The sequence below is a fragment of the Hypomesus transpacificus genome, unplaced genomic scaffold (genome assembly GCF_021917145.1).
Source record: "Hypomesus transpacificus isolate Combined female unplaced genomic scaffold, fHypTra1 scaffold_101, whole genome shotgun sequence".
NCBI classification, from domain to species: domain Eukaryota; kingdom Metazoa; phylum Chordata; class Actinopteri; order Osmeriformes; family Osmeridae; genus Hypomesus; species Hypomesus transpacificus.
The window spans coordinates 190868-205662 of record NW_025813696.1 but is presented as its reverse complement, the minus strand read 5'-3'; the positions used below and the strand labels follow the sequence as shown (position 1 = coordinate 205662).

Genomic DNA, 14795 nt, shown 5'->3' with positions numbered 1-14795 from the left:
TAGGTAGTTATTACACTGTTACACTGTACAAGCAACAAGAAGAATGACCAATGTTATGGATGAGACAGAGGGAGTTAGACATGATGTAGACATGACTGAGAATAGACATTCCTGATCACCCATGGCCATATATGAGGCAAATGTTTGAAGTTGGGGGTCAGATGGCTGAGTGGTTAGGGAATCGGGCTATTAATCAGAAGATTGCCGGTTCGATTGCCGGCCGTGCAAAATTACGTTTGGGCAAGGCACTTCACCCTACTTGCCTCGGGGGGATTTCCCTTACAGTACTTACTGTAAGTCGCTCTGGATAAGAGCGTCTGCTAAATGACTAAATGTCTAAATGTCAGTTGTCTGCGTCAAAAAGGATTCCTGGCGAATGACAACATTTTTGTATCAGTGTATTAATATGCTGTGAGGTCCAACAGGTAGTAGTAAAGACTACTTTTTACTTAAGTATACAGAGACCATACTTCTTTACTTTAACTTGAGTGAAAAGTGTAGTCATTACTTTAAACGTCTTACGTCTTTCTAAACATGAGTATCTGTACTTATACTAGAGTGAAGGATGTGTGGACTTCACATGCCATACCATCTCTGTCTACAATTCAAAATGATACTTTCTGTGAAAATCTGAAATACAAAGAGTTTGCATTGAAGCAAATTAAAACAAAGATACAGTATTTCATTTCATAACTGAATCAAGCTATTGTATCAGACTGCTTATCAGAGCTTAAAAAAAAAGGTATTGAAGAAGCTTTCTGTAAGTTAGTCTGTTTCAGTAAAGCCGTGTAGATGGGAAGTGATCTTCGTGGCCAGGTTTGGGTTTGTAAAGTGACCTGAAAGAAACAAAGCACGTTATTCACTACACGCGTGTACACGTGTGCGTGTGTGTGCGTGCGTGAGTGTTTGTTTCACAAAAACCTAGCCTACCTGCCGCGAACTCACGTATGTCGACTGGTCTTTTGAGGAACACATCTCTGTCAGAACAGAAGTACAGCAGTTCTATACATCACTGACTCAGACATGAATGCACAGCAATGGGACGCATACATGAATGCACAGCAATGGGACGCATACATGAATGCACAGCAATGGGACGCACAGTAATACGCTGTTTTTTTCAAACCTTAGGAAGTCGCTCATCAACAACTCGACTTCTGGATGCGCTCTTAAATATTTTTCATTGTCAATTCTTGTTTTTATCTACAAAGAAATAATTGAAGGTCAGCTCGCTGATGTGATTTTAGTTTTATTGTATTGTACTAGTATCAGTAAATTAATCATTGTTAGTGATAGCCTAGCAACTACTAGCACTGTACTGTACTGTAGCTACCAGCTAGACCTTTATTTACTGTACCTTATATTGTTTAAGTGTCTCCTGTTGCTCAGCGCTCAAAGCCTCTATGTCCAGTTCTTCTAGTCCACTTTTTCCTGCCATATTTGCGTATGTGTTAATTACTACACAGTTGATCGAATTAGACCAACGTGGACAAGAACGGAAGGAAAAGCCACCTGTTGTTGACAAAACAACCTTTCCATGATTACTATGACAACAACCTCCACGTCGTTCACTGTATAACCACACGGTGGCAGCAAAGACACACCAACTAGTCCGTTTTATGTATTTAACGTATTCAGTGGTGTGCCTGTGAGACTGGTGTCGTGGTTTATTGATGATAGAGCAGGTAGGCAGGCATGTGTGGTGCGCAGTGGTGAGGAAGAAAGGTTGGGCTATGTCCTAAACTAGTTTATAGCAAGGAATGTGGGAACAGGGGTCTTGTCAAAGCGGAGAAAGGGGGGCCAGGGAGAGTTGTCAGTTTGTGAGTATGTGTGTGCATATCTCAAGTGAGGCTGTTATGTGTTCAGGAGTTATAAAACATGGCTTCCTAGGACAGTGAAGAGGGAAGTGGCCGTGGGTGAACAGCTGGGAACACTCAGCTGTTACCTCTGGTAACAGATTACCTCTGATTCTGGGATCTATGTTCACCCATGGGAAGGAGTAAGGACCAAGAGTGGCAGGTCAAGCTGACCGAGCCAGATAAGTGAGGAGACACATATGGAGGTCTCATTAAGGGTGATGCGAGGGGGAGGAGGGGTGAACTAGGGTCTGAGGAGGCCAGGGAACTGAGAGGGGTGATCTAGGGTCTGAGGAGGACAGGGAACTGAGAGGTGTGATCTAGGGTCTGAGGAGGACAGGGAACTGAGAGGTGTGATCTAGGGTCTGAGGAGGACAGGGAACTGAGAGGGGTGAACTAGGGTCTGAGGAGGACAGGGAACTGAGAGGTGTGATCTAGGGTCTGAGGAGGACAGGGAACTGAGAGGGGTGAACTAGGGTCTGAGGAGGACAGGGAACTGAGAGGGGTGATCTAGGGTCTGAGGAGGACAGGGAACTGAGAGGGGTGAACTAGGGTCTGAGGAGGACAGGGAACTGAGAGGGGTGAAGGAGGGTCTGAGGAGGACAGGGAACTGAGAGGGGTGAACTAGGGTCTGAGGAGGACAGGGAACTGAGAGGGGTGAATTAAGGTCTGAGGAGGACAGGGAACTGAGAGGGGTGAAGGAGCGGACATTAGAGATAATGAGTGGGCACGCATGTTGGCTTTATTGAGGAGTGATTGACCTTGGCCAAACGTGGAAAGAGACATATTGTGAAATACCACAGGAGACCAGGCTATATAACGGGTTGCGTCTTGTGTGAGCTTTGCTTTTTGTGTCTTACTGTATCACGTGCTGTATCGCTGAATAAACCATCAAGCCACCTTGACTGAAAGATATTCCATCTCTGACTCCATTTTGGACTAAATCCTTTTGAAAGAAAAACCCTAGGCTGGCATTTATGAAACTCCTGACGCTCATAAAAAACTATTTGTCTTTTATTGCAGTATAGTTATTTACAAAACACAAGCCAATATTAACAGCTCAGAGTTCATAATGCCCAAAATGTGGATATTTTCTTTGTGTGCAGAGAGAAAGAAAGGTTCAATATAGTGAACACATCAGGTTGAAACATATCCTTCAACTCCACTCAAAATAAAAACTATGAGACGATTCTCTTGGAAACATCTTCTCTCAGTCTTTCTTTCCTATTAATTGTGCAAAGAACAATGAGAAGCATTTTTTCCCCATTCATTTCCTGACTTTACCCTCTAAGGGGAAATACAGACCCTTGAATGGACCACTGGTTGGAGCGATCACGTAGCTTGTGATTGTTGACAGCAGAGAGGATTGGTCCGTCTGGACCAGGAAGGCTCAGGATTGGTCCATCTGGACCAGGAAGTAGCTGGTGTTGTTGAAGTCAAAGGCCTCTCTCCCACTCTCCACCACTTCCTCCTCTTCCTCCTCTCTCTCCGATCCTTCCTTTACTTCCACTTCCTGTGGGAGGGGCTCTTTGTGAGGCGAGGGGTCAGAGTTCAGCAGAGCGTGCACTTCCTGGGCTGCTGGAGCTGATGTGGAGGGGGCGGAGTCAGGGAGGCGGGGCTTGTTGTTGCTAAGGCCCACAAACTTGGAGACGAACCTCTCCTTGTGTCTGAGAGAGGGAGACACGAGGCAGTGAGACTGGGGAAGGAACTACCATGTTTTTAGTTTGTCCTGAGGTGTGAACAGCAGCAGGGATATCTGTCATCATGTCTGGATGTACACAGCTGTATAAGTAGGGTAGGCAATGCAAGGTTTACCTCAACAGGTAGGCGATGAGGAGAGTGAGAGAGAGTACAACACAACACCCAACCACCCACAGGAGGTGAGGCCACACCTTGTGTGGCACACGGGGGGGTTCAGGGTCTGAGAGCAGGACAGAGAGTAAGGGAAGACAAAGAGAGAGCTTCACCAGAGCTGAACACATCAAAAAAATTCACATTTATGTGTGCGAGCATGTCTATGTGTGTGTCCCTGTGTACTTCCTGTTTTAAGTTTCATAATGAAACCTTGGTATTATAACAACTTTGATTTCCTGTGAGAGCCCCAGAAGACAGATCCAGGGAATTTCAGACATGATCTGACGAACCCCACGTGTCCATAACACCACAGGCTTCTGGGAAGCTGGAACCACTACGACCCCACAGCCATGCCCTACCTCTGGGGAGCTCATCGTCTGTTATGCCCGAACCTTCACCGCACAGGACGAAATAATCACACTGTATGAGAGAGACAGAGAGAGAGAGAGAGACAGAGAGAGAGAGAGAGAGACAGAGAGACAGAGAGACAGAGAGACAGAGAGACAGAGAGACAGAGAGACAGAGAGAGAGAGAGAGTCAGACTGAAGGTGTGCAAACACAGTATGTGTGTGTGTGTGTGTGAGTGAGCGTGTGTGTCTCTTACCTTAGTTGTAGCAACACCACTCACAGCAGTGGGTACTGGGGCTGTGGGAACACAATCTGGATTTCAGATTTGTAAACAGTAGATGTGTGTTACAGTCATTGTGGTGTGTGTTAATGTACCTGTGTCTGTTTGGATATTTGATTCAACCTCTCGAGTGCACTCCCTCTCACACACACACACACACACACAGACACACACACACACACACACACAGGAAGGAACACTGATCCCTCGTCATGGTTACCTTTGTGTGTGTGCAGGAAGGGTTGGTGACCTCCCTGGGCTCCTGCGCTCAGGAGAGGCAGGGGGTGTGTGTGTGTGTGTGTCTGTGTGTGTGTGTGTGTCTGTGTGTGTGTGTGTGTCTGTGTGTGTGTGTGTGTGTGTGTGAGCGTACCTGTCCAGGTGATTCCATGCACAGGAGAGCTCCAGTCACTCCAGATGCCATCAAACTCTTCTTTAGTGGCCAGCTGGATGACATACTCCACCCCAGGCATCGCATCTGTTATCATGTACGAGTGGGCTTCTGTCAACACTTCAGTCTGGACACACACACACACAAAACAGGGTCAACCAGTTGGTTTATCACCCCAGACTAAGCCTGGACACAGTGATTGTCAGACTGGTGAACACACGAAAACTGGACTATTGGACCACAAATAACACCCAGGTAAATACACCCCCCCCCCCCCAACACACACACCGCTTTTGCCAGAGCTAGAGGGCGGTAGGTGAGGCGGTACTGGAGCATGTAGTAGCGGTCTCTCTCCTTCCAGGTGAGAGGGTATGTCCAGGTGACCCTCAGGCTGGTCCTCTGACCCTCCACAGGCAGCACCTGCAGGTGTGACGGGGGGTCTGGCCTCACTGACACACAGGGGGGGCAACTACAGCAACTCACATACTGTACCATAACATCATGCCTGTGGCACTTAACGCATTTACAGACACAGAGACTCACACACACACACACACACACAGATGCACACACACACACAGAGACACACACACAGAGACACACACACAGAGACACACACACAGAGACACACACACAGAGACACACACACACACACAGAGACAGCCTCTAGCGCTTACGTATGTCCAGGGGGATGAAGTGGATCTGGGGGCTGGAGGAGCTGCCTGCAGCGTTGCTGACACACAGGAAGACGCGGTGCAGAACTCTCAGCTCATCCTCCTCATGGCCCACGGCACACCAGCAGCGCCTCTGCACAGCAGAGTAGGAGCAGCTGACACGGGAGAACGAGCTTGACAAACTGAGAGAGAGAGAGAGGGAGAGACAGAGGGAGAGACAGAGGGAGAGAGAGGGAGAGGGAGAGGGAGGAGAGAGGGGGGGGAGAGAGAGAAAGGGGGGGGAGAGAGAGAGATAGAAATTAAGAGACAAGGTCATGGTTAGGGTTACATAAACAACTCGTCACAATGTTGACCATAACAAGCCTCAAGGACTGGTGCTGTCCTGCCCAGCGTCAACACTCTGTCCTGAGGCACTGGAGGGCCATGAGGGGGGCCCTCACCTCTTACTGAGAAAGAGATGGCACTGGAGGGCCATGAGGGGGGCCCTCACCTCTTACTGAGAAAGAGATGGCACTGAGGCTGGGCCATCACTGGCTGCTGGGCCCTCCAATCACAACGGATCTTGCTGCCGGGTGATCTCTTGTAGCATGACAGGGTAGGCTTCTCAGGAGGAACTGAGAAAAGAGAAGGAGAGAAAGAAGAGGGGACCGGGATGTGTTTGCAGGAAATGAGAAGGAGGTCATGCGATAAGAAAACAGTCTTAGTTGTATAGTAACAGGGGGCCAGGGGCAGAGTCACATACTGTCCCTAACATGAGTCCTGACAGATACAGTGTGTACATTAAACAGACCGACGTGGTGAGTCCTCCTTCTCCTCACCTGCCACTACCACCCTGAAGGAAGACACGGTGTCGTTCCTGCAATGGCAGCTGTAGCTCCCTGCGTCTCGAACACTCACAGAGGTCAGGCTCAGAGATGTCCCTTTCTTCCTGAGTGACACCATCCCTCCCCTCTCCCTCCGCTCCTCTCTCTCTCTCAGCAGCTTGCCGTTAAGTTTCCATTGAGGCCGTCCCAGCAGCCCCCTCGCCACCCTCCCACCCTCATCCCCCCCCTCCTCATAGTCATCCCCATCCACATCCCCTCCCTCGGAGTTAACCCCTCCCACTACGCCTGCCCTGGTTGGCCACGGTGCTGCCCCAGATGGAGGGATGTTGTCGCTGGTAGAATGTGTGTATCCAAAATGGCTGACAGCATGGCTGTTTATTTCTAGACCTGTATACCCCTCCTCTGTTGTCCGTGCTGTTTTCAGTTCCCTGTCAGCTTGGACTGCTGCCACAGAGGAGATGGTGGAGCGTTCAGCAGCAGCCGCATGCTTCTCTGGGTTCAGTCTCCTCACTCCGACCTGAACAGAGACATTTCTGTCGGCTGTGGCACTTAAGCCTGGGCTGGAAGCCCCTTTAAAAGACGGGTGTTTTTCAGCTCCCTCGGTAGGGGCAACACTCTCTGCCCTCGTTGCAGAGTTGGAGGCTGTTTCGATGACAGAGGTGTGTCTACGAGCGGTTCTGTCTGCAGTGGAGTGGACAGAGGCAGCCCTCTGTGCTCTGAGGAGGGTTACCTCCACCCCGTCCACCTTCGCCCAGCCACCACAGTCCAGAACCAGCTCCCCGCCCGGGGGTACGACCAGCACACCAGGAGGGCGCTCTGGAGAAAGACAGAAAACACAAGAGCAGTCAAGCGGGGAGCAGTTGAGAGAGGGAGGAAGAGAGGGTGGTAAACGTGTGCGTCCTCGGGGGGTTCTGTCGTGTGTTTTGGTCCCGGGTGACTGGGTGGCAGAGATCAGGAGGAGGATGACTTGCTGAACTATGTACTAAATCATTTCTTTCTTCCTCTTTCAACACATGTGGGATTCCCTCTCTTTGACCCTTTCTACTCTCTCCATCTCTAACTCCCTATAGCTTAGACTCCCTTTTGACCTTCCATGAGTTTTAAACAAAACAATCTGAGACTTTGGCAACTCTGGCTCAATATAAGTTAATTCGTTCTCTGTATTAATGTATCAGTTCACTGTTTTTGAAGAAATTACAGGCTACTGAGAAAACAAACCATGTTGTTACTATGTTAAATAATACTTTTTACTTGAACTAAATTGAGTGGAACCCGACACAATAATACAATGTAATTATAAATAGTTCAATAAAGAAAATAAAATGTGGCAATGTGCCAATAGTAAATACATGTTTAGATTTGCATCACCTGATATAACTACATCTCTTACCTGTTGGGGGACAGGGCTCGTGATAGCTGAAGACAGGGTAGAACAGCGCGCTCAGACACAGCCTGACCACCCACATGTTCTCACTTGTCCGTAAACTGTCTCTCTCTCAAACTAAATTTCCCATTAGCGCGAACCATCGAAACAAATCTAAATTAAGAAAATAAACAGTTATAATAGTAATTTCCAGAAGCCGAGTAGAATGAGATCTCAGTAGCGAAAATTAGTTGAACTAAGTTGTACAAACAGTAGCCAAAGGAACACAAGAGACGGACATTTCCCTGTCCCTGTAATATTTAAAGTCCGTTATTGCGAAACGTGTCTTCCTCTTGCCCAAACTCCGCAGAGCGCACCAGTAGTTTTTTCTCTCTGAGGCATGAGCCAGAATGCGCAGTAGATTATTTGGCATTCGTTAAAAAAACGTCTGTTTGGACTTCATCCAGCCTCCAGATTTCTGCGGGCAAGTTTAAACCTTCTGGGCCCTTGAATGTTAGTGCATTCTTGATTTTAGAACAAGGTAGGCTAACTCATAACTCAGATATACATTATATAAAAACTAGCCTTTCCCTGTTAGTCTTCTATATTAACTTTCTAACAGTTCTTTTTTGTTTATTTTTTATAAACTTAGCTTACACTATAGGGTTCACTGAAAAATGTCAACACTTTGCGTTTCCTCTTCAGACGGAGAAAGACTTGAGACATATTTATCTATGTATGTCGATATGTCATGCGTACACAAGCACATAAACACAACACAAAGCCAGGGCCTGTGTGGGGGATGTTCTGTTTCATGCTCGTGTCTCGTCAGAAATGCTCTTATTTCTGTTTCTAGAACTGAATAAAACCCACAGCCAGAGTAGGTCTCCTCCCAGTGAGAGGGAGGTTATGATAAGTATTTATTGACCACCGTCCAACAGTGTTCCCTCCACCTGTACTCACCTCCTCCATCTCCACCCTGTCACAAGGACAAAGATCCACAGCACAAACGTTTTGCAATTTTTTTTGTTAATCAGTTTTGATAAATCACTGCAACACAGATGCTGCCTCACAGACGCTGATCTCAGAGCAGCTGTGTGGAGGCCAGGTGGAGGCCAGGTGGAGGCCCGTCTGGAGGCCTGTCTGGAGGCCAGGTGGAGGCCAGGTGAGACAGCACACTCCTGCACTGCAGACACAGCTCCCTGGACCCACCATGCCTAACATCAGCACTGATCTGACAGTGTTAAGGCTTTCCTCCTGCCCCCCCCCCCCCCCCCCCCCCCCCCCCCCCCTGAGGTCAGTGTTCTGATGCAGCTTGAGGCCAGGGGACCTCTTCCTTTTCTTCTCTGCAGGCCCAGCATGGAAGGACAGCGGGTCGAGTGTCGCCACACTCTGGTTCCCTCACCCAGGGCCACTGGGTTAGAAGGACCCCCAGAGCTGGAAGATCCAGTGAGTCTGTGGGAGGCTGGGTGATACGAATCAAACGCATCAACGACCTGTGAAACACTCATGGTGGGAAGTACAGACCAAGCAAGGAGTCAAGGTTTTTCTTACAAGAATTCAGTGTAGAAGCGAATCATCCACCAATATGGTGCAGAAGAAGAAGAACAGGATGAGGAAGGGCCAGGACACGAGGAGAGAAGGCGTTCTGTGTTCTGCTAAGTTAAAACAACGTTCTCACTGAGAACTTCAGTGAACGCAGAGACTTTAAAGATATAATTTTAAGACAACTACAGCTCTTATATTGTCAAGGCTGATACTTTCATTGGTCGATTCTCTGTCTTCCTTGTCACCTATTGGCTCTCACCCTTGCTACTGAAGGAAAGGTTTTTAAGCATATGATGTTTCCTCTGTGCTCAACTTTATACAATCAAATATGTTTTACATAGTATCTGATTTGGAGCGAAGTTTTACCCAATAATAGTATTTGAGGTGTTTTTCATAAGAGTTGGACAGAGAAACCACTGAACGGGTCTGAAGGGGTCACAGCTCTCCTGCCATGCAAGGCCCTCTCCTCCAGCATGTTGACAAACATGTCAGTTAAAACAGGTAATAATGCATGTTGGCTAGAGTTGCTCAGTGAATCAGCTGATGGTTGATTTGCAAGGCAAAAGCATCTTGTTCTTTTGTTTTTTTGTGGTTTCGGTTGAGACACAGAAGTGGTTGTCTGTTGTCTGGTTGTATAACCCCCAGGCCACGATGTGTCACAGTGTGTCTCAGGCTGTAGCAGCAAACAGTGTGTCTGACTTCCGCCTGGGTGTGCTTACACTTCAGTTATTGGCAATACTTGGTGACCATTCCGAAAACATTTCCAAGCTAAAATTCTCTAGAATGTTTATTCTCCCAGTATTCCCTCCTTTCATCTCTTCTGTCTCTGCCTGTGTCACACGGCATGGCTGGTTTCCTTGGTAACGGGGGGCGGGCCGGGGCCGCTGGCTCCACTGATGCGAGCGGCGACGCCCCTCCAGCCCAGAAGAGCCTCCTGTTGACCAGAGGACAGGCCAGAGTTAAAGGGTGAGGGAGGGGAGAGAGGGGGAGGGAGGGGAAGGGAGGGAGGTGGAGAGGGAGGGAGGTGGAGGGAGGTGGAAAGAGGTGGAGAGAGGTGGAGGGAGGGGGAGGAGGGGAGAGAGGTGGAGGGAGGTGGAGGGAGCTGGAGAGAGGTGGGGAGAGGTGGAGGGAGGGGGAGGAGGGGGAGAGAGGTGGAGGGAGGGAGGTGGAGAGGGAGGGAGGTGGAGGGAGGTGGAGAGAGGTGGAGAGAGGGGGAGAGAGCTGGAGAGAGGTGGGGAGAGGTGGAGGGTGGTGGAGGAAGGGGGAGGAGGGGGAGAGAGGTGGAGGGAGGGAGGTGGAGAGGGAGGGAGGTGGAGGGAGGTGGAGAGAGGTGGAGAGAGGGGGAGGGAGGTGGAGGGAGGTGGAGGGAGGGGGAGGAGGGGGAGAGAGGTGAGGGAGGTGGAGAGGGAGGGAGGTGGAGGGAGGTGGAGAGAGGTGGAGAGAGAGGGAGAGAGAGGGAGAGAGGTGGAGGGAGGTGGAGGGAGGGAGGTGGAGAGGGAGGGAGGTGGAGGGAGGTGGAGAGAGGTGGAGGGAGGTGGAGAGAGGTGGAGAGAGGTGGAGAGAGGGGGACAGAGGTGGAGAGAGGTGGAGAGAGGGGGAGAGAGGTGGAGAGAGGTGGAGGGAGGTGGAGGGAGGTGGAGAGAGGGGGAGAGGGGAGGGGTGGAGGGAGGTGGAGGGAGGTGGAGAGAGGGGGAGAGAGGTGGAAGGAAGGGGAGAGAGGTGGAGGGAGGTGGAGGGAGGTGGAGAGAGGGGGAGAGAGGTGGAGGGAGGGGGAGAGAGGTGGAGGGAAGTGGAGAGAGGGGGAGAGAGGTGGAGGGAGGGGGAGAGAGGTGGAGGGAGGTGGAGGAAGGGGAGAGAGGTGGAGGGAGGTGGAGGGAGGTGGAGGGAGGTGGAGGGAGGTGGGGATACTGCAGCTGTACAAGGAAGAGAAGGGGAACCCTAAAGGGAGTTCTTTGAAGTGGTACAGAAGACCATCTCACCTGAACAAGAGACCAGCCCCCAGTAGAGTCTCCCCCAGGAGCCCTCACTGAGATGGGGGCAAAGCTGGCCTGGTCTGGGGCTGGGGCTGGGGCTGAGGCTGGGGCCAGAGGAGTATGAGGCTGGGGGCTAGCAGCAGTGTGGCCCACAGGAAGCGTGTGTGCTCCTTCCTCTGGGGGCGTGTCATGGGACCCCCCCACGAGCGAGGAGGAGTTGGAGAGAGGCGGGGCGGAGGCGTGGCTGGCCTGGCTGGGGGCGGGGCTGCCTGGCTAGGGGGCGGTGTGCTTCTTCTTCCGCAGCGTATCGATCCAGCTGCTGCTGTGTCGCGAGGCGAAGCTGGCCAGCCCCAGAGACGACAGCCTCATGTTCCTCCCTGAGGTGATGAGCTCCCCGAAGCCCTCCTGGTGAGCGAAGGCGTAGCCAGACCTCCTAGACCCGCCCCTCGCTCCCAGACGGCCCTCGCTGACGCTGCCCAGCCCACTCCGGACTCCGCCCACACCCCGACATGCCGGCTTACGCTTCTTCTGACGGACTAGCTGGGTGTAGCGCACCTGGAGAGGAGGAGGAGAGGAGGGGAGGAGGAGGAGGGGAGGAGGGGGAGGAGAGGAGGGAAGGAGGAGAGGAGGGGGGGAGGAGGGGAGGAGGGGGAGGAGGAGGAGAAGGGGGGGAGGGGGGGAGGAGGGGAGGAGGAGAGGAGAGGAGGGGAGGAGAGGAGGGAGAGAAGGGGGAGGAAGGGGAGGAGAGAAGGGGGGGGAGGAGGAGAAGTAGAGAGGAGAGGAAGGGGTAGGAGGGAGAAGAGGGAGAGGAGGACGAGGAAGGGGGTGACAAAAGGGGGAGAGAGGATCAGTTCTTCACTAATGACACTGACAAATATTTGATTTGTTGGATTCTCAAACAGTACCTACACACAAGGCAGCATAGCATACACACACACACACACACACCACAAATAGGTCCAGTTAAACTTTAACCAGAGAGAGCCCACTCACTGTGTCTGAGAGCTGAGGTTTCAGGTCCAGTTTGAGGAAGCGGAACGCCAGGACTGGAACTATACAGATCACTGTTGCCAAGGCGATGGTCAACCATACCACCGGCTGAACCAATGTGCTCTGGGCACTGCCTAGTACACACACACACACGTTATGTTACTATAGAAATGCAGAACAGCAGGTGTGTGTGTGAAAGAGCCCCTTACCTACGAAGTGGAGCTGATTGGGGAACATGGTGAAGAGAGCTGGCTGTGCATGGTAAAACATGATGGTGAGGTAGACACCCAGAGACCCCCACACGAAGAAGTGGTTTATAGCAGTCCAGTAACCTGTATCCAGAGAAATCTACACACACACACACAGTGAAGCATCAAGATATCAAATCAAACCTGTACGCTACCCACCTACTTTCAGAACCACATGCTGTTACAGCACATGTAAAAACACACACACACAATGTAAACACACACACACACAGTTCAGCCCAGGTCCCTCTCACCTGCACACTGACCACGATGACCAGGGCCGTAGCCGTGGTGACGGCGGAAGGTCTGGTAGTCAGCGAGGGCTCCCCGGAGCTCTGTGTGGCCAGGAGAGGACCGCGTAGGGGACGAAGAACAGAGCCAGCGAGGTGAAGATACCCTGAGAGATGCAGATGAAGAACTCCCTCTTGTTGAACAGCAGGTTCAGCTGGCCTGGCTCATACAGCTTGGGGAACTCCACACTGCGATGCTCTGGAACATCCTGCACACCGCACAGACATCAGCACAGTGTGTGTGTGTGTGTGTGAGGGGGGGGGGGTTGTAGATATAAATGTGTGTGTGTGAGGGGGGGGGGGTTGTAGATATAAATGTGTGTGTGTGAGGGGGGGGGGGGGTTGTAGATATAAATGTGTGTGTGTGAGGGGGGGAGGGGGTTGTAGATATAAATGTGTGTGTGTGAGGGGGGGGGGGGTTGTAGATATAAATGTGTGTGTGTGAGGGGGGGGGGGGGTTGTAGATATAAATGTGTGTGTGTGAGGGGGGGAGGGGGTTGTAGATATAAATGTGTGTGTGTGAGGGGGGGGGGGGTTGTAGATATAAATGTGTGTGTGTGAGGGGGGGGGGGGTTGTAGATATAAATGTGTGTGTGTGAGGGGGGGGGGGGTTGTAGATATAAATGTGTGTGTGTGAGGGGGGGGGGGGGGTTGTGTGTGTGACGACCTGATCAAATATCCCCATGGCCAGCACTGGGAGAGAGGTGTACAGGATGTTGTACAGAGTGATGAAGTACTGGTCATACACCGTCTGAAAGAGACATCCAGACACACAGTCACACCTCCACCTTAACACAGCACTTCTCCACCGTAACACAGTCACTCCACCTTAGACACAATCACACCTCCACCTTAACACAGTCACTCCTCACCTTAACACAGTCACTCCTCCACCTTAACACAGTCACTCCACCTTAACACAGTCACACCTCCACCTTAACACAGTCACTCCACCTTAACATAGTCACACCTCCACGTTACCACAGTCACTCCACCTTAACACAGTCACTCCTCCACCTTAACACAGTCACTCCTCCACCTTAACACAGTCACTTCTCCACCTTAACACAGTCACTCCACCTTAACACAATCACACCTCCACCTTAACACAGTCACTCCTCCACCTTAACACAGTCACTCCTCCACCTTAACACAGTCACTCCACCTTAACACAGTCACACCTCCACCTTAACACAGTCACTCCACCTTAACAAAGTCACACCTTCACCTTTACACAGTCACTCCACCTTACCACAGTCACTCCACCTTAACACAGTCACACCTCCAACTTAACACAGTCACTCCACCTTAACACAGTCACTCCTCCTCCTTAACATAGTCACACCTCCACCTTACCACAGTCACTCCACCTTAACACAGTCCCTCCTCACCTTAACACAGTCACTTCTCCACCTTAACACAGTCACTCCACCATAACACAATCACACCTCCACCTTAACACAGTCACTCCTCCACCTTAACACAGTCACTCCACCTTAACACAATCACACCTCCACCTTAACACAGTCACTCCTCCACCTTAACACAGTCACTCCTCCACCTTAACACAGTCACTCCACCTTAACACAGTCACACCTCCACCTTAACACAGTCACTCCACCTTAACAAAGTCACACCTTCACCTTTACACAGTCACTCCACCTTAACACAGTCACTCCACCTTAACACAGTCACACTTTCACCTCAGTCAGAACTCCACCCAACACTACTGCCCCGAGCGCTCCACCCTACCTGAGCAGAGAAACCACAGAAGAAGCCGAACCAGAAGTGCACCATGGTGAAGGCAAAGTTCTTGTAGAAGAAGTAGCAGAGGAAGCGACACATGCGCAGGTAGGACCATCGCCCGTGCACCAGCAGGAGGCGCTGCAGGAAGCGGAACTGGGAGAAGGAGTAGTCACTGGCCAGCACCGCCTGGATGCCCTCCCTGCCCAGAGATCCCCACCCCGATGTGAGCCGCTGCAGCGGGGAGGGCAGGGGTCAGGGGTCAGAGGGCAGGACAACTGACCATCATGGAGGAGCAGGTTCCCTCTACTGAGGTGAGGAAACATTTCTCACGTGTACGCACACACACACACTAATGTACTAACATGCACTGATACACACACTGACATACTGAGACACGCACTGACGTACTAACA

General features: G+C 51.0%; 3 protein-coding genes across 3 annotated transcripts in view; all 3 read right to left on the bottom strand.

Moving 5' to 3' along the window:
• Positions 1–286: 286 nt before the first annotated feature.
• On the bottom strand, positions 287–2440 carry LOC124487809 (RIIa domain-containing protein 1). Its single transcript, XM_047050147.1, has 4 exons — positions 1358–2440; positions 1127–1203; positions 931–977; positions 287–836 (listed from the first exon to the last, which is right to left on the bottom strand). The coding sequence occupies exons 1-4, from the start codon at positions 1436–1438 to the stop codon at positions 766–768; spliced, it is 276 nt and encodes a 91-aa protein (XP_046906103.1). The 5' UTR covers positions 1439–2440; the 3' UTR covers positions 287–765.
• A 414-nt stretch (positions 2441–2854) lies between these two features.
• Positions 2855–8204, bottom strand: il6r (interleukin 6 receptor). The gene is made up of 10 exons (XM_047050146.1): positions 7615–8204; positions 6219–7040; positions 5891–6014; positions 5404–5582; positions 5015–5175; positions 4709–4853; positions 4315–4355; positions 4070–4130; positions 3672–3777; positions 2855–3523 (listed from the first exon to the last, which is right to left on the bottom strand). The coding sequence occupies exons 1-10, from the start codon at positions 7688–7690 to the stop codon at positions 3247–3249; spliced, it is 1992 nt and encodes a 663-aa protein (XP_046906102.1). The 5' UTR covers positions 7691–8204; the 3' UTR covers positions 2855–3246.
• A 684-nt stretch (positions 8205–8888) lies between these two features.
• atp8b2 (ATPase phospholipid transporting 8B2) overlaps positions 8889–14795 on the bottom strand; it is a 19028-nt gene continuing 13121 nt past the window's right edge. Inside the window, 9 exon segments of the mRNA XM_047050144.1 lie at positions 8889–10069; positions 11115–11663; positions 12102–12232; positions 12308–12446; positions 12601–12692; positions 12695–12845; positions 13304–13387; positions 14389–14580; positions 14582–14613. Of these exon segments, the coding sequence (XP_046906100.1) occupies positions 9971–10069; positions 11115–11663; positions 12102–12232; positions 12308–12446; positions 12601–12692; positions 12695–12845; positions 13304–13387; positions 14389–14580; positions 14582–14613 (1469 nt within the window). The 3' untranslated portion in view covers positions 8889–9970.